The 19207-nt window shown below is 46.2% G+C and overlaps 1 protein-coding gene across 4 annotated transcripts in view; it reads right to left on the bottom strand.

Moving 5' to 3' along the window:
• The window catches only part of LOC142254791 (DNA topoisomerase 1-like), a 291550-nt gene that overhangs the window by 74496 nt on the left and 197847 nt on the right, over positions 1-19207 (bottom strand). For 2 of the 4 annotated variants that reach the window (XM_075326090.1, XM_075326089.1), the window contains exon 8: positions 12407-12528. In XM_075326090.1, coding sequence (XP_075182205.1) covers positions 12407-12528 — 122 coding nt within the window. Of the gene's footprint in view, positions 1-12406; positions 12529-17287; positions 17680-17717; positions 17805-19207 lie in introns of those variants that run through there. The other 2 variants (XM_075326091.1, XM_075326092.1) reach the window with 2 other exon arrangements.

Here is a 19207-nt window from a genome sequence, read left to right as displayed (position 1 = left end):
CTCAGCACCCAGCTTTCCCATGCTCTGCTATACATCATTTCTCAGCACCCAGCTTTCCCATGTTCTGATATGGGAAAGCTGGGTGCTGAGGGAAAGATATATAGCAGCGCATGGGGAAGCAGTGTGCCGAGGACAAGATGGATATCAGAACATAGGAAAGCTGTGTGCTGATAGAGGGATTTCAGATAATGGGAAAGGTGGGTGCTGTGGGTAAGAGCCAAGAGTCAGCATCATTATCCCGTACCCCAAGTGTCTGTGTACGTGGAGGGGGGGCCCAGGTCTGAACTTTGCACCGGGGCCCATCAAACTCTAGTTACGCCACTGGCTGGGTCCATACTCACAATAGGGTACTCTCCCACCCCTGCCCTGCAATCGTCCTCATCTGGCTTTGTTGGTTTGTACTTGTTAATTTCCCTTATCGGCTGGGCTACCATACCAGGGTCAGTCACAGAGGTAATCTCCCCTATGTCACTCCTGTTTACCTTTCTTCAGTCCAGTCTTCTGGCTTTTCAGTGAGGTCTACTATCTCTCCATAGTCTTTCCCCATATCCTAATTAAGGAGATCTCTGCACCTCTCTAACCTCCATCTCCGGCTCTTATATTAGCAGCCAGCATCAAGGCGTATCTCTCATTGCTGGTTCCGTGCTTGCAATTCAGTCATTGCCCACCCGTGCACTACAATCGTCCTCATCTGACTTTGTTGGCTTCTGTTTATCCTCCTTCCAAAACCTCTTGGGTACAATCTACTGGGCCGGTCTCCTTCGATTTCCCTTATCGGCTGGGTTTCTATACCAGGGTCATACACAGAGGTAATCTCCCCTATGTCACTCCTGATTACCTTCTTTCGGTTCACTTTTCTGGCTTTTCAGTGAGGTCTACTATATCTCCATAGTCTTCACCATACCCTCTCCCAGGAGACCTCTGCACCACTCCAACTTCCATCTCTGGCTCTCATACTAGCAGCCAGCATCAAGGCGTATCTTTTTTGCTGGGTCTGTACTTCCAATATAGTCATTTCCCACCCCTGCCCTGCAAGAGTCCTAATCTGACTTTGTTGGCTTGTACTTGCCCTCCTAACCCATCTACTCACTTGGGTATGATCTATTGGGTCGTTCTTCGATTTCCCTCATTGGTTGGGCTTCTATACCAAGGTCAGTAACAGAGGTAATCTCCCCAATGTCATTGCAGTTTACCTTCTTTCGGTCCAGCCTTCTGTTTTTTCAGTGAGCTCTACCATCTCTCCATAGTATTCACCATACCCTCACCCAGGAGACCTCTGCACCTCTCTAACCTCCATCTCCAGCTTTCATACTAGCAGCCATCATCAAGGCGTATCTCTTATTGCTGTGTCCGTACTCTCAATACGGTCGTCACCCACCCCTGCCCTGCAATTGTGCTCATCTGGCTTTGTTGGCTTGTACGTTTCCTCTTTCGAAAAGCTCTTTGGTACAATCTATTGGGCTGGACTCCTTCGATTTCTCTTTATCGGCTGGGCTTCCATGCCAGGGTCAGTCCCAGAGGTAATCTCTCCTATGTCACTTCTGTTTAGCATATATGCTCTCTGCAACTGTCCCAGAGTGGCTTGAAACCAATCCCTATATAACTTAATGTTGTACGCTTCCAGCCCAGACTCTAATCAATCATCAACGTACTTAACCTGTCATGCGGTGTTCACGTCCAGACTCTTTAGGTGTCATGGCGGCGTCAGTCTGTTCACACTGCAGAGCCTTACCAGTAACCTGATGTCTCCTAATTGCTCAATCAGAGCAGAGCGTCGGCTGTTTCATGTGCTGTGTTCCTCAGTCCTGCAGGAGTTAATTCCTACTAAACTGGGGAACTCTCAGGTTGGTAATTACCAATAACAGCCATCTCCTCCCTATACAAGATTCTGGACCTAGCTACTCAGCGCCGATTATTGCTTCAGCTTAGCTCCAGCGCTCCCAGTCTTCGTGGTGATCCTGTTTATGGGGATCTGTGTTGAGATTTTGAGTGGTGTGAGAGTTTCCCTGTTGTGCGGTTACTTCCTTCCCTTTTCTTTATTCCCCTGTGGGATGGTGGCATATGGGGGTTGTGTATAATTTTGTGTAGGTTCGTATTTTAGGTGAGGTGTTCTGTCCATTCTGTATACATTTTCCTGTTTGCCTGTTAATCCTTCCCCTGCCAGGCTTTTGTCCCTAGGTCTGGGGGATGGGGGCCTGAGATCCACCTAAACTCTGTTTACCTGGGAGATTCTGGAGTCTGTCTGAACTTCAAGGGACAAGGAAGAAAATTGAGCCTCTGGGGAAGAAGCTGCAGCTACAGGCAGCACCCCAGAGAGCCATTGAGAAACCCCAATTTCCTGGAAAAGGACTGCTGGAGGAGTGTGACTGATCCCCTGGATATTTATCCCATTACTGGACTACTTTACCCTCTGTGTGGTGGTTTTTATGGACTGTATGAAATAAATGCTCTTTGGATTGTTCAAGCATCTCTCGCTCTGTGGATTGTGTGATAATCGGAGAAGGAACCCGTGACACCCTGTACACATTGTCTCACCTTTGTGTTTGAGTGCCTTGTATATGAGTTTTCATTCTCCCTTCTCCATGTAGTTTCTATGGGGATTTGTTATTGTGTTTTCCGGCCTGCCCCAAGGGTGGGGAAGAGGGGGAGTAAGATCAGGGCTCGGACAGGAGTTAGGGTCACGGTGGTGGCTCGGACCTAGCTACCATTAATCCTACCTGCGAGATAAGGGACAGCGCAGTGACCCATCCTGTGATTACATACCCCATGACACTACCCCTTACTAACTGGCCTGCTGCCATGTTGGCTTAACTCTGCAAGACAAACAGCTCAATAATGAAGAGCAAGAGACATCAAGAAATTAACAAGGGCACTAAACCATAAAAAAGGAGGCTGGGTCAACGAAAAAGCGTCAACATGGCGGAAGGCGGCAAATATGCAAAATTACCAATGGGAGCAATTAGTTTTTGGTAACAGGGTGACTTGAGACAGTGAAAAAGTGGAGATGCACAAACGAAAGAAAGAGCAGGGCGATCGGAGACATTTTTATCTCATCCTCCCTTCCGATACGTTCTGACATATGTTTTCCCATAAAAGCAGCGATAATGCAACCTGCTCCGTTCATCCTTTATAATGATTACTTGCAGCGTTACGAAACTTCATAATTACGTAAAAAAGGCAAAAGCAGCGAGATCTATGTGTGCGGAGTCAGGAGCTCGGAGACTCTGGTGGCCTGGCGGAGATGAGCAGCATAAATCGTCTTGTGCGCACCATTTTATGATTTCCCAAGGAAAACCGAGCCGCGACGTCTGCAAATACAAATCTTCCACTTTGTACCAAACATTCCCGCGGCTGACAGAGGAAAAAAATAAATAAAAATGAAAAAGTTTGTGTATTTGTGTTGAACACTGGTTTTGTGCCAGAGGTGATCGGCTGCCGCATCTGAAGGTCCAGCTCCGGGTCTCTACGGAGCTAACCTCAATCACATTCTCCTGAACGCAGCTGGCCACATTACTCTCAAGAGTGATGGCTCCCGGTCAGCCGGACCAGAGGTCATTAGTGTTTTGCCAATACCTGGACTCAAATTTGAATTGGCGCCACAATGAGAATGACTGTGGCAGCAAAAACACCTGATGAGCGCTGCAGACGAGGGAGCGTCAGACAAAACGAAGCAATATGCGGCACAGCAGAAAACTATTTACTGGGCCCAGCGAGGAACTGGTGAAAAATGTAATTCAGTTTTCTTTTTAAGGCATACAGAACAAATTTCAGAAATAACCCCAAAACGTTGTGATTATTTGCAGTAAAGGGCTCATTGTTGTACTCCATGGGCCCCGTTGTGCCTGGGTTTCGCCAAGAGCTGATAACCGAAAACAGCCTAGTTTTATATGGGAACCAAGCACCCAAAACCAGTCCCCTCTTCTATACATGCCTCCTACATTTGCTTTGGTGCCTTTTGGTATTTGCTCCATTGCTGTTAATCCCTGGGAGGTGGCTGCATGTGGCAGCTATGCCAAACTCCACCACAAAGGCTGGTTGAGTTTTATATGGATACCATGCACCCAAAACAAGTCCTCTCGTCTTCCATACATGCCTTTAAATTTTCTGCTTTGGTGCCTTTTGGGAATTGCTCGGTTACTGTTGATCCCTGGGAAGCGACTGCATGTGGCAGCTGTGCCAAACTCCGCCATGAAAGCTGGGTAAGTATTATATGGGAACCAAGCACCCAAAACAAGCCTTCTTCTATACATGCCTCCTACATTTTGATTTGGTGCCTTTTGGGATTTGCCCCCATTGCTGCTGATCCCTGGAAGGCTGCTGCATGTGGCAGCTATGCCAAACTCCGCCATGAAAGCTGGTTAAGTTTTATCTGGGTACCATGCACCCAAAACAAGTTCTCATCTTCCATACATGCCTTTTAACTTTCTGCTTTGGTGCCTTTTAGGAATTAACCTCATTGCTGTTGATCCCTTTAGTGCCTTTTGGTATTTTCACCATTGCGGTTGATCACTGGGAGGCTGCTGCATGTGGCAGCTGTGCCAAACTCTGCCAGGAAAGCTGGCTGAGTTTTCTATGGGAACCAAGAACCCAAAACAAGTCCTTTTTTCTTCCATACATGCCTATCTTTTTGCTTTGGTGCCTTTTAGCATTTGTGCCATTACTGTTGATCCCTGGGAGGCTGCTGCATGTGGCAGCTATGCCAAACTCCATAAAAGCTGGTTGAGTTTTATATGGGAATCATGCACCCAAAACAAGTCCTCATCTTCCATGTATACCTTTTAACTTTCCGCTTTGGTGACAATTGGCATTTGGTCCACTGCTTATGTGACGCCCCTGGACTATCAGGTCATCACTGGGTACCTTCCGTGCAGTATTCGGCCTCCCTCTTGGTTCTGGGTCCCTATCTAAATGGTGTTGCTTCCAACAGCAAATCAAATCCTAGATACACCCTGCACCACACCCACCAGGCACACCAGTGGACGGCTTGAGTGGAATAGAGTCGCCCACCTGGGGGGGGGGGTTGGGGAGGGGATGTGAGGAGTGTAGTTAGTCGGTCAGACAGTTGAAGGAGAGATGTTGGGAAGTAGCCCTCGGGCTGTGAGGAGCTCAGAGGAAGTCGTGAGTGGTGACTCCTGATGGAACTGCCTAAATTGCAGACTGTGGTCTGGGCCTAGAGGAGTCAGACCTCCGGTCACAGGGGATCGTGGCAGGGTGCCTGGACCTGTCGAGGAGGCCAGTCGGCAGCCTAGCACAATCACTGGTCCGGGACTGAAGGCACAACGGGGTACACGGACCCTAGGTCGGGGAGTAGCTTAAGGCAACCCAACTATTCACCTGAGGAGAAAGGAGCCTTTATGATCTGTTCCCACCTGCTGCAGAATCGGGGCATTAGCGCAACAAGGGGGATAGGACTTTCCAATCCAAAACAGTCCTGAAAATCCCAAGCATGAGCCCTGAGAGCAGGCTCCCATACTTCGCCATAGTAGGGAGCGAGGCCCGGCTAGTTGCATACTACCAGGTCACCAAGTTGAAGTCAGACTAAGTGCCAGGAGGCAGGTCACGGATCACCAGGCAACACTATTGGGAACGGGACCCGGACGAGCTCCCCTCAACGGCAGCGGTACCCAGAGACTTTGTTTACCCGGTTGTCAGTGTCTGCTTATGAACCGAGTACAAGAGTGACCCCTGCACCCCACACCGAGTTCCGAGGCATTCCCCTACCCGTGGAGGGCTACAACACCTTGCTGCCCCACTCCATTACCCAGGGCACTCCCAACGGCGGTACTCCCCAAATTACCGTACACTACGGGTGCGTCACGAACAATACATCAACTCCCCTGTAAATCCCCCCTTTCATTTGAGTTGCCGCACGAGCCCCGGACCCGGAGACCCTCAAGCCGCAGCGAACCCGGATCCGAGCAGCTCGGCTGCTTCCACGGGGGCAACATACTTATGATCCCTGGGAAGCTGCTGCATGTGGCAGCTATGCCAAACTCTGCCACAAAAGCTGGTTCAGTTATGGGAACCAAGCACCCAAAACAAGTTCTCTCGTCTTCCATACATGCCTCCTACATTTTTGCTTTGGTGCTTTTTGGTATTTGCCCCATTGCTGTTGATCCCCAAGAGGCTGCTGCATCTGGCACCTAAGCCAAATTCTGCGAGGAAAGATAGTTGCATTTTATATGGGAACCAAGCACCCAAAACAAGTCCTTTCTTCTTCCATATACACCTTTTAACTTTTTGATTTGGTGCTTTTTGGAATGAACCCCATTGCTGTTGATCCCTTTAGTGCCTTTTGGCATTTGTCCCATTGCTGCTGGGAGGCTGCTGCATGTGGCAGCTATGCCAAACTCTGCCAATACACCTGGCTAAATTTTATATGGGAACCAAGCACCCAAAACAAGTCCTCTTATTCCATACATGCTTTTTAACTTTCTGCTTTGGTGCCTTTTGGGAATTGCTCCATTACTGTTGATCACTGGGAGGCTGCTGCATGTGGCAGCTATGCCAAATTTTGCAAGGAAAAATGGTTGCATGGCTAAAAGAAGGTGCATAAAGAGGGAGCACTGCGGTAGTAGCCACGTGTAGTGCCAGAGGGACAAGTCCAGTCTATTTTCTTACCTTTAGCTGCATTGACACTGATTTGGAGTACAGCTGATTGCAGTGATGGTTCAACTCAGCACTTGTCTCACTAAGCATAACATTAGACAAGGACATAGGTACTAACCCATCACTGCCATCATCTGTGCTCCAAATCAGTACATTATGACCATATTTTCAGGACTTTAGAAGAATACAGAAGATCGCAGGTTAATGGGGGTCATTGATCCAAGTAAGCCCAATTTCGGAGTAGTAGATTTTTGGGTGTCTGTAAATGGGGTACCACCTGTATGATCCCAATATTTCCCTAGTAAACTGGTTCATATGCACATGTTTTAGTCTCCAACCGGTTTCCTCATCTGGGGCCAAACAGAATCCAGCTATCATTCTTTGATTCAGGCAGAGCATGCTGGGAGTTGTAGTTTTCAAACAATCACCCAGTGTGAAGAGCCTCTGCTGTGATATTACAGTATTCAGCAGCAGCTCAGGGCCAGATACGGCACGCACCGGTTATATGGATACACAACAGTGCCAGGATACAATTAGATCCATCATCATTTCCTCCACATTTGCCAAAATGCTTCGTAAATCAAAAGTAGCGCGATGGAACGAATTATAAAGCTGCTCAATGTCATTCTCCACACAATGCTCAATTCTGTAAATACTCCATTAAAATACAGTCTCATGGCCACATTGTGAAATATATTACTGGATAACAAAGACTGAGATTCCAAACATTCAAGTCATTGCTAAAGGGAGGTTACTGTAATACTGCCCCCTATATACAATAATATAACTACTATAATACTGCCCCCTATATACAATAATATAACTACTATAATACTGCCCCCTATATACAATAATATAACTACTATAATACTGCCCCCTATATACAATAATATAACTACTATAACACTGCCCCCTATATACAATAATATAACTACTATAACACTGCCCCCTATATACAATAATATAACTACTATAACACTGCCCCCTATATACAATAATATAACTACTATAATACTGCCCCTATATACACAATAATATAACTACTATAATACTGCCCCCTATATACAATAATATAACTACTATACTACTGCCCCTATGTACAAGAATATAACTACTATAATACTGCCCCTATGTACAAGAATATAACTACTATAATACTGCTCCTATGTACAAGAATAGAACTACTATAATACTGCCCCCTATGTACAAGAATATAACTACTATAATACTGCCCCTATGTACAAGAATATAACTACTATAATACTGCTCCTATGTACAAGAATATAACTACTATAATACTGCCCCTATGTACAAGAATATAACTACTATAATACTGCCCCTATGTACAAGAATATAACTACTATAATACTGCCCCCTATGTACAAGAATATAACTACTATAATACTGCCCCTATGTACAAGAATATAACTACTATAATACTGCTCCTATGCACAAGAATATAACTACTATAATACTGCTCCTATGTACAAGAATATAACTACTATAATACTGCCCCTATGTACAAGAATATAACTACTATAATACTGCCCCTATGTAAAAGAATATAACTACTATAATACTGCTCCTATGTACAAGAATATAACTACTATAATACTGCTCCTATGTACAAGAATATAACTACTATAATACTGCCCCTATGTACAAGAATATAACTACTATAATACTGCTCCGATGTACAAGAATATAACTACTATAATACTGCTCCTATATACAAGAATATAACTACTATAATACTGCTCCTATGTACAAGAATATAACTACTATAATACTGCTCCTATGTACAAGAATATAACTACTATAATACTGCTCCTATGTACAAGAATATAACTACTATAATACTGCTCCTATGTACAGGAATATAACTATTTTTCCAAGATAATGGTCTACCATTTTTCTTTTCTCCATTTATTAGGAAAAGCCCTGGAAAAAAAATGCTGTAATGAAAAGAATCCTTTCCGAACGTCCCAGCTCATTAGGTGGGAACGGTTAGATGCCCAGGGTCTCACACCAGCAGATACAGAGTTGATACTTTTCGGAAAACTTCAAAAAGCCCTGCATTATACATCTCCTTTCTGCTTGGCTGATGGCGGTGCTAATTGCCAAGTGTTACGTCCTTTAAGATGTAAGGGGAGATGTAAAAAATATATGAGTACAGAAGTGGAGAGGCAGCGAGGAAACTCTGCGCATGCATTTTTCATGAGAAGGATTTAACAAAGCAGATGTCTGGCCAGGGGCGTGCTGTGAAATTCAGCCCCGGCGCTGACAAAAGCATCAGCTCCACTGCAAAAGCAGAGACAGGGACCCCGGCGCAGGTCAGGAGACCGAGGCTGAGATGTTACGCGGATGGAAAAAGAAAATGGCATCTTGACATTCGGCGCTCAGTTGGGAGAGAGCGCGCGCTAATTCCAGCCATCCCTCAAGCGCAGATCAAAGGCTCCTTCCACTTCAGAAATAAGAAAATTATCCGTTTCAATAGTGATCTGTACAAATGGACTGGAATAATAACCGCTCCGCTGCCCGGCGCCTCCCAATGTAAATTGCCCAGGCCGAGATTGTGCACGCAGTGTCATGATACAATATATATTATATAATATATTATATAAAATATAATATATATATATTTTATATATTCTATTTTATATATATTATTTATATTTTATATATATTTTATATATTCTATTTTATATATATTTATATTTTATATATATTTTATATATTCTATATTTTATTTTATATATTCTATATTATATTGTATATATTCTATATATTTTATATATTACATTTTATATATTATATTTTATATATTCTCTATTATATTATATTTTATATATTCTATATATTCTATAATTTTATATATTCTATATTATATATTATATTTTATATTTTATATATTCTATATTTTATTTTATATATTCTATATATTTTATATATTACATTTTATATATTCTATTTTATATATTCTATATTATATATTCTATTTTATATATTCTATTTTATATTTTATATCTTCTATATTATATTTTATATATTCTATATTTTATATATTCTATATTATATTTTATATATTCTATATTCTATATATTCTATATTCTATATTATATATTCTATTTTCTATTTTATATTTTATATCTTCTATATTTTATATATTCTATATTATATATAGTATATATCAGGCAATTCTGGCCGAGGATGAAAGTAGGAGCCATCACGGAATTTACAGATTACTTAACATTCACCCGAGCATGGTAGTGCCCGCTCATCACTAGTTACGAGTACTGAGCACCCGAGCATGGTAGTGCCCGCTCATCACTAGTTACGAGTACAGAGCACCCGAGCATGGTAGTGCCCGCTCATCACTAATTACCAGTACTGAGCCCCCGAGCATGGTAGTGCTCGCTCATCACTAATTACCAGTACTGAGCCCCCGAGCATGGTAGTGCCCGCTCATCACTAGTTACCAGTACAGAGCACCCGAGCATGGTAGTGCCCGCTCATCACTAGTTACGAGTACTGAGCACCCGAGCATGGTAGTGCCCGCTCATCACTAGTTACCAGTACAGAGTACCCAAGCATGGTAGTGCCCGCTCATCACTAGTTACCAGTACTGAGCACCTGAGCATGGTAGTGCCCCCTCATCACTAGTTACCAGTACAGACCACCCGAGCATGGTAGTACCCGCTCATCACTAGTTACGAGTACTGAGCACCCGAGCATGGTAGTGCCCGCTCATCACTAGTTACGAGTACTGAGCACCCGAGCATGGTAGTGCTCACTCAGCACTAGTTACCAGTACCGAGCATGGTAGTGCCCGCTCATCACTAAAAGAAACCCAACGTCCATGATCTATTGAAGACGGTTTGTAAATTGTACCAATGATGATCCAATTTGTCAGCAATGACCAACTTCAGGGGTTCCTCTAGTCTAGAGCCGCACACTTCCCAGTCGAGGAAAAAGAGGCGCTGAAACAACTTGTGCTTTCCAAGATCGGTGCGCGGCTAATTAATGGGACAGGTGCCGATCCCTGCCAATGCTACACTATCATCCATTGAATTAATCCACCTCCCCAGCAGAAGCAATGTATGCCTGTAGGACAGAAAGAAACCCAATGACCGTGGTCCACCAAAGACTGTCTGCAAACTGCTCCAATGATGACCCAATTTGTCAGCAATGACCAACATCAAGGGTCCTTCTGGAGCAGGGTATCCCAAACTCCAGTCCTCAAAGCCCGCAACAAGTCATGTTTTCAGAATTTCCTTAGCATTGGACAGGTGATGAAATCATGATCAAGTCATTATCTGTGGAAATCTTGAAAACATGACTTGTTGGGGGCCGTGAGGACTGGAGTTTGGGGACCACTGCTCGAGAGCCTCTCACTTCCCTGTCAAGATTCAAAGAGGTGGTGGTGCTTTCTAAGATGGGTGCACAGCCAATTAATAGGACAGATTCTGATCCCTGACAACGCTACACCATCATCATTGCCAGTCAAGCCCCTCTAGACCCCAAAGGAAAAGTCAGAGGCATCAAGACAAGAGAAGAAGAAGTTGTATGTCTCCTGTGGTGTACAGAGCAAAATTCTACACAAGGAAGAAACCCTACCAATATTGGCCAACAATTAGGGTGAACCTGGGTTTCCACCATGTTCTTGGACAAGAGGATTGAGTATGTTGAGGTGGCAGATAACCAGTGCCAAAGGTGTCTCGCTGTGGCTTATTTTTGACCCCCGTTGGGGCATTTATGGTGGCGTTGGGAGAAAGCGGAATCCTTTGACACCATGAAGATGGCCAACGTCTACATTGAAAGTCAACAGTTTGTAAACCCGACAAGCAACAGGTTGTTGTTGTACTTGTCTGACCCCCGGCTGCCGAACACCCTGTGGGCCAACTATTTGCCCAAATATTGATAGAGGTGAAGCCTTCAATGACTTTTAGAGAGTATATCTAGTGCCAGCGTTAGAAGAAGTCAGTGGAAGCATCGGTCAGAACAGATACATCCAACCTTCCTACCCATCGCGGATCCACGAAATCTTTGCCATGCGTTCTCTGGTCCTTTAAGAGCGCGCAGAATTACTATATAGCACGAAACCGGCAACAGCTTGCTCCTGCCATCCTGAGCTAATTACCATTTCATTATTAATCACGCAGCTGCTTCGCCAGCTTAGGTCTCTCCGAAGTACGATGAAGCTTCACATATGGAGCGCAGAAGAATTTTACAATAGTATTTAGAAAAGGTATTTAAACTTTTCGACAACTTTTGATTTACCAGATTATTTTTTTGTGCAAAAAAATGCCGCACGGCCCGATAAAATGTCGGAAAGCCAACATAGGTGGTCCAAGATTGCACTTCAGGCCATGGCTACATTGCAACTAGTTGCGTTGTGACCACCCAGTTCCAATTTTTTTGCTTTTGTGTAACTTATGTTGCAGTTGCGCCAATTTGATGTTTGCAATGTGACCACATTCACTTCGGTCATGGCGTGCTGTAGCAATGGCATAGTGCGATTTTTGGCCACGCAACCTGTAAGGCTCGGGTTAATTGCCACTTATTTCTGGAGAAACAAGGAATCTAACAACTCCAACAGATGCCCAATGACTTCCAAAACACTCCCTTGGAGGTGCAGTTGTGCAAAATAAGGAACTAATGGTAGGTATGCAGCCCCATTCCTGGTGTCACCAGAGACATGAGATGGTCAATGGATCCTGTTTGACCAATAAGGGTCTCATCGATGGCCACTCTAGTCTACCAAAACTGTACTATACCATGAAATCCTGAATATTACCTTTCTCCAATCCACAAAGAAGTTATTCCGGAAGATCTCTACTGTGGTGTATTCATGGTCCAACATGCTGGCAAAGAACTTGGCTACTTCTTCTGATTGAAGGCCGAGCTGGAAAGGTTTACCTATAATATAGTGGAAAGATCACAAAAATGTTGGATCCTTAAAACATCATGATGAAAAAAAAAAAAGATAATTCTCCCCATATCAAGATTGTCTAGATTGAAGCTCACAAGCTTTGTGCCATGAGAGATGTGAGATGTCTATGTCTGTGTTGACTGCACCAAAAACTAGGACTGCTCCTTTAGGAATTGTCCAGTCATGTTGGATGCCCACGTCTTCCAAGGGGGCTCTTCACACACACGCCCTTGTCTTCCAAGGGGGCTTTCCACAAACACGCCCATTTCTTCCAAGGGGGCTTTCCACACACACGCCCATGTCTTCCAAGGGGGCTTTCCACAAACACGCCCATTTCTTCCAAGGGGGCTTTCCACACACACGCCCATGTCTTCCAAGGGGGCTCTCCACACACACGCCCATGTCTTCCAAGGGGGCTCTCCACACACACGCCCATGTCTTCCAAGGGGGCTCTCCACACACACGCCCATGTCTTCCAAGGGGGCTCTCCACACACACGCCCATGTCTTCCAAGGGGGCTCTCCATACACACGCCCATGTCTTCCAAGGGGGCTCTCCACACACACGCCCATGTCTTCCAAGGGGGTCTCCACACACACGCCCATGTCTTCCAAGGGGGGCCACCCACACACACGCCCATGTCTTCCAAGAGTGTTTCCACACACACGCTTATGTCTTCCACGGGGCACTCCACACACAGATTCCCCTTAATTGCATAGACTAAAAGGGTAATCGCATCTTCTAAAGGGATAGCCCATAACTAGGATTCGCCACCACTTTATGATGATGTGTTGGAGCCCCACAAATTGTGAAATTAAGGGGCCATAGGGCTGATTTAGTGTTGCGTCCTCCAAGTTTTTCTCCCAGGCTGCTGACTCTTCACGGAGGTCAACTATAGCTGTCACTGTCGCGTTCCTTCCCTCGAAGACACCAATTGAGTTGTTTTATTGTTTTGTAGAGTAATGTGAATAGAGTCCTGTGTCTTTTGTACATAATATATTATGTGAACTGTGATGATAATGTGGATTGTGTTGTAATGTATAGCATATTATATGTGGAAATGTATAGCAGTTGTATATGAAGTTATAGTTATAAGACCATAGGGTAAGTAATAGTTAAGTGTTGGGACAAGCCCACAACGGGAGGGGTTAATTGATAGGAAAAGACTGTTCCTTCGAGAGTTAGTGAGCGATAGTTACGGACCAATAGTCTATAGGTCTTGAGGATTGCATACAGTGGGTGACTTGTGGCAACAAAAGAAGAAAGGAGACAAAATAGTATGATCCCTGCATGTTGACCAAGACATTGAGCAGGAACAACACTGAGGCTAGAGAACAATTCTCGAATGGAAGTGCCCCAGACAATAGGAGCTGGAGGATCGGAATCATGTCTAGGCCCCTAACCATCAAGGTAACCGGTTATTACCAACTCGTGTGTGAAGAAAGTTTGCTATCCTAGCAGATTCTTTCCAACAGGACCCGATTCTGCTCTGGCATGAGTGGCTATCCCCTTACCCCCACCCTCTACGAGAAGAAGAGACATGGATACGGGAGCATCTGGGAACAAAAAGGTTCCACTTTGACCATAGTGACGGAACCCTTGAATGTCTACTCTACGAGGAGACTGGAATTGCAGCAGCTAGAAAAGAAGGAGGCCATTATGAGTTGGGCTGGGACTCAAGACCAGTAAGATCAGAAACAACCCAGTGGGAATGGAGACTGTCTGAATATGCCTTATATAACAAACGTCATGCTGAAAACGTTCTACCTGATGTATAAAGCTGTTGCTGAAGATGAAGCGTTGACTTAACTATTGTTTAAAACTAGCTGCATGTCTTCTTTTGGCCAGCCAACACCAGTATGTGGCCTGCAGGGGTTCACAGCCCACACCTCAGAACTCCACACACCCAGCCAGGACCAGCTCTTTCATGTTGGCGATAGAGTTACATTCCCATTCCTATACAGGCCTTGGATGCAAGCAGTCAGATTGTATTATTCTGAATAAACATTGTTTCTTGCCCTTTCTCTCCCTGAGTCTTCTTAGAGATAAGTTGTTTATGTGCTTTCCCCCCCATGTGTGTGCTCCCGGTGTCTTCTTTAGAGCTTAGTGGGGTTGACTAAGCGCTCATCCCATCCATTCCTTAGCTAGAGCCCAGTTCAGGGTCAGCCAGGGCCAGGTATCCTGATCAGCGCATAGGTGTGTAACCTATCTAGGGTGGTCAGGAGAGCCAGGGCCAGGTATCCTACTTGGTGCATAGGTGCAGAACCAGGGTGGTCAGAGTCAGCCAGGACTAGGTATCCTGCTTGGTGTATAGGTGCGAAACCTATCTAGGGTAGTCAGGGTCAGCCAGGGCCATGTATCCTGCTTGGCGCATAGGTGCAAAACCTATCTATGGTAGTCCGGGTCAGCCAGGGACAGGTATCCTGCTCGGCGCATAGGTGTGGAACCTATCTAGGGTGGTCAGGGGAGCTAGGGCCAGGTATCCTGCATGGCGTATAGGTGCAGAACCAGGGTGGTCAGAGTCAGCCAGGACTAGGTATCCTGCTTGGCGCATAGGTGCGAAACCTATCTAGGGTAGTCAGGGTCAGCCAGGGTAAAATGCATAGGTGCGGAACCTATCTAGGGTAGTCAGGGTCAGCCAGGGTAAAATGCATAGGTGCGGAACCTATCTAGGGTAGTCAGGGTCAGCCAGGGTAAGGTGCATAGGTGCGGAACCTATCTAGGGTAGTCAGGGTCAGCCAGGGTAAGGTGCATAGGTGGGGAACCTATCTAGGGTAGTCAGGGTCAGCCAGGGTAAGGTGCATAGGTGGAGAACCTATCTAGGGTAGTCAGGGTCAGCCAGGGTAAGGTGCATAGGTGGAGAACCTATCTAGGGTAGTCAGGGTCAGCCAGGGTAAGGTGCATAGGTGGAGAACCTATCTAGGGTAGTCAGGGTCAGCCAGGGTAAGGTGCATAGGTGGAGAACCTATCTAGGGTAGTCAGGGTCAGCCAGGGTAAGGTGCATAGGTGGAGAACCTATCTAGGGTAGTCAGGGTCAGCCAGGGTAAGGTGCATAGGTGGAGAACCTATCTAGGGTAGTCAGGGTCAGCCAGGGTAAGGTGCATAGGTGGAGAACCTATCTAGGGTAGTCAGGGTCAGCCAGGGTAAGGTGCATAGGTGGAGAACCTATCTAGGGTAGTCAGGGTCAGTCAGGGTAAGGTGCATAGGTGCGGAACCCATCTAGGGTAGTCAGGGACCAGTGGAAGGTTTAGTCAGGAGCCACCATCTCCCAGTTACCTAGACACAGGGTCTCCCTTCCCTTTCCTGTCACCGTACGCACGGTACTTCCCCATAATTAGCATGACAGGAAGATTATAAGAAGACCCCATCAAGGACACTGAGCAACACGACCCCCGCCATTTTCAGAAATCACATCTTTTGCCTTAAGGCTGGTGTTTCAGAACTCTCAATACAGTAATGTTACGCATAAGGAAATTCGTTACCATAGCAGATGGGGGTGCAGCAGCCCTGAGGCTCCGATGCTTGAGGGGGGGCCCTACTACTATTTTTCTGCCACACAAGAGGGCATCATTAGGAACAATGTAAATAATGGTTGCAGGCGGCTGCTGCATATTTTACCGCGAGCTATTCCTCCGGCTTCTGGAAGTTACAGTCTTTGGCGATTGCATAAATCAGCATTTTAAATGATGGAGGTGCTGCAATCCTCCCTAAAGACGTCAATTTATATTAATCTGTGTAATGAGGCTGTAAATTGCGCTGATCACTGGCTAGTAATTACGCAGCAAGGAAAACAACATTCAAGATTGCCTGCTGAAGGCGGCCTCAGGCGCTGTATACTCTGGGGTCTGCAAGGAGGGCTGCATCTCTGGCAGTTGAATCTCTGAATGAGCCGAGGATATAGTTACCTCTGCGTCGGGAGGCTTTGTTGCCATTTTCTTTTCTGCTTCAATGTATTAAAAAAACAAAAAAAAAGTAAAAATATCGAAGAACTTTGCAAATGGCCGTTTGGGTCTACAGCACCTATGAGTAAGGGGGAATAGGGCTCTGCCCACACCAGACCTGCAAATCCGTCATGGTAAAAACAGGTGTGCAGCCACTAGGTGGCCTTGGTGGGCTGGCAGACCCAACTGGTACAAGGCTAGACAGGGTTAATGGCAGGGCAGAGCCCAGCTAACAAAAGGGAGAGGGACACAGGAAGAGGCATGAGAGTCCCCAAGCGTGAGACGTGTAGACCCCAAAGAAAAGCTAATTAGGCTGACTCGCTGGGTTGAATCCTGGTGCCGGACCCATGGGGTCCTAGTGAGAGTGGGCTGTTCTAACCATGTCCAAAGAGGGTGAAGTCCAAATCGGCCTGGATGGTGGTCACCCCCTAGCTGATATGTAACACCCACGGGGCAAGGGGTTAACTTAACTCATCGCCGGGCCAGTGATGTCAGATCTGGGGAATGTCACGGGTGGTCCTGCCCGGTTTTGTGGCCCCAAGGTGCACAATAAAGTGGGTGGGAAAGGATGATGTTGGAGGTTTGTCTCACGACACCACCTGTGGTACACGGTCAGGAATTAGCCACCTCTGCGAGTGAGGTCCTCCAGGGCTGGTGGTATCGCAGCAAGGATGGTTCTGCTCCCCACAGGTGCAGCAGGCCCCGGGGACGATGATGGGGATGATAGTCGGCCGCTGGGGCCAGAGCACGGGGCGACGGCAATGAGACTGAGGCAGCAGGTGCGGGTCAAGATCTATTTACTCACAGTTCTGGTGCTGCACTCAGGTTACCGGTCTCTGCCGTGATGGGCCCCAGCCAATCCCCGGGTAATTCCAAGATCAACGCCGATGTGGTAAACTGAGACACCTTCCTCCTTGAGCTTTGTGTTGGATCCTCGTGGCCTGAAGCTACTTGGGGACCCCAGTTCTTGTAACTCCGCTACCGTCCCGTATGCATGAGACGCAGGTCTGCTGTGGGGCCTGACCGTAATCCAGACCCCGGGCCCTATATGCCACTGTGCTCTGGGAATTGGTGGTGGCCAGAGGGACATACAATCCCCCTGTCCTGCAGCTTCTGGTAGTCCAACATGGTTATGTTCCACCCTAGGGCTCTGCACCCAGCTCTGCGTCAGTTCCGAGGGAGCAATAAAGCTCTCCCATCAGCAACTGTGTTTCTCCTCTGTCTTTCCAGCTCACCCGGTCATCTCCTGCCTCTTCCAGTTGGGCCGGTCCTAGCTAAAGAAGCTCTTAAGCACTCTCTGCAGTGACCATGTTGTTCTGTGTTCCACACTATTCTGAAGTCATTTTCCTGTGTGTTCTGTAACTTCCCCAGTTCTGCCCCACCTCCCAGTCTGTTGCCTTGGTAACCGGGAATTTCCCAGGCTGGCTGACTGAGTTGTGTAACCGACTGGCTCACTAACTGGGTGCTTGTGTGAATGTTGCGTAAGTGCTAAACACCAGCGATTAACCTCTTCATTACCCGGGATAAGAACTGCACCTTAAGTGAGATGCAGTACCCTGTGGTGACTAAAGTCTCAGAGGCGCCAGAGATACCCAAATAACCCCCTCAAATCAGCAGAAGCTCAGTAGGCTCCCACGGCAGGAGTAGGTCCTGACAAACCAGATACAAAGGAGTGCTGTCGCTGAAGGGTCCCTGTTGTGAATGTTAGTTATGTTTTGGCTGCTGGGAGGCTCCCTCTGGTGGCCAGGAATGGTTTGGACTTTGACCAGGTGTGTTGTGCAATGGGCGTTTCCTTTGCTAACTCTCTGCTTATTTAAATCCTGGTCTGATAGAACAACTGACATCCGGCAATGCCTGCTTTGTATCACCAGCCTGTTTCATTCTGCTCCACACCACATCTACCCCAGATAAGTGCTTGCTCTTTATTTATGGTTTGGTTCTTTTGCTCTTATCTGGGTTTGTCATTTGCTGTGGTTGTATTCAGTCTGTTTGCATGCAGAGATTTTCCCCCTCAGTTGCTTGGCTGGAGAACTCCCTGCAGTTCTGTTTGGAGTATAGCTCCTTTGGGTCCATGTGTTTGTGGCTTGTTGAATTTGTTAGGATTCTTGTTTTCTGTTCATTGGTATGACAAGAGCACCTGGTATAGGACGGAGTTCAGATCGTGCAATCTGAGGGCCTTTTTGTACTATCAGGAATTTGGATTTTTGCAGCGGTTTTTGGGGTTTGCTAATTTTTACCGTAAATTTATAGCCAATTTTTCTGCCATTGTCAAACCTCTGACAGATTTGACAAAGAAGGGAGCTGATGCTGAGCACTGGACCCTAGAGGCAATTCTGGCCTTCCAGGAGCTTAAAAGGCGATTCACTTCTGCCCCAGTCCTGCAGCAACCTGATGTGTCTCGCCCATTTCAAGTTGAGATCGATGCCTCAGAGATCGGAGCAGGTGCTGTTCTGTCTCAACGAGACGCTACTTCGGGTAAACTTAAGCCCTGTGCCTTTTTCTCTTGGAAGTTTGCTCCTTCTGAACAGAATTATGATGTGGGGAACCGGGAATTATTGGCTATGAAGTGGACATTTGAAGAGTGGAGGCATTGGTTGGAGGGGGCTAGACATCAAGTTGTGGTGCTTACGGACCACAAGAATCTCATCTATCTGGAATCGGCCAAGAGGTTGAATCCTCGGCTGGCCAGGTGGGCTTTGTTTTTTACCCAGTTTAATTTTGTGGT

The sequence above is a fragment of the Anomaloglossus baeobatrachus genome, chromosome 10 (assembly GCF_048569485.1).
Source record: "Anomaloglossus baeobatrachus isolate aAnoBae1 chromosome 10, aAnoBae1.hap1, whole genome shotgun sequence".
NCBI lineage: Eukaryota > Metazoa > Chordata > Amphibia > Anura > Aromobatidae > Anomaloglossus > Anomaloglossus baeobatrachus.
Note: the sequence above shows the minus strand (reverse complement) of the source record. Positions and strands in the feature narration are given on the sequence as shown.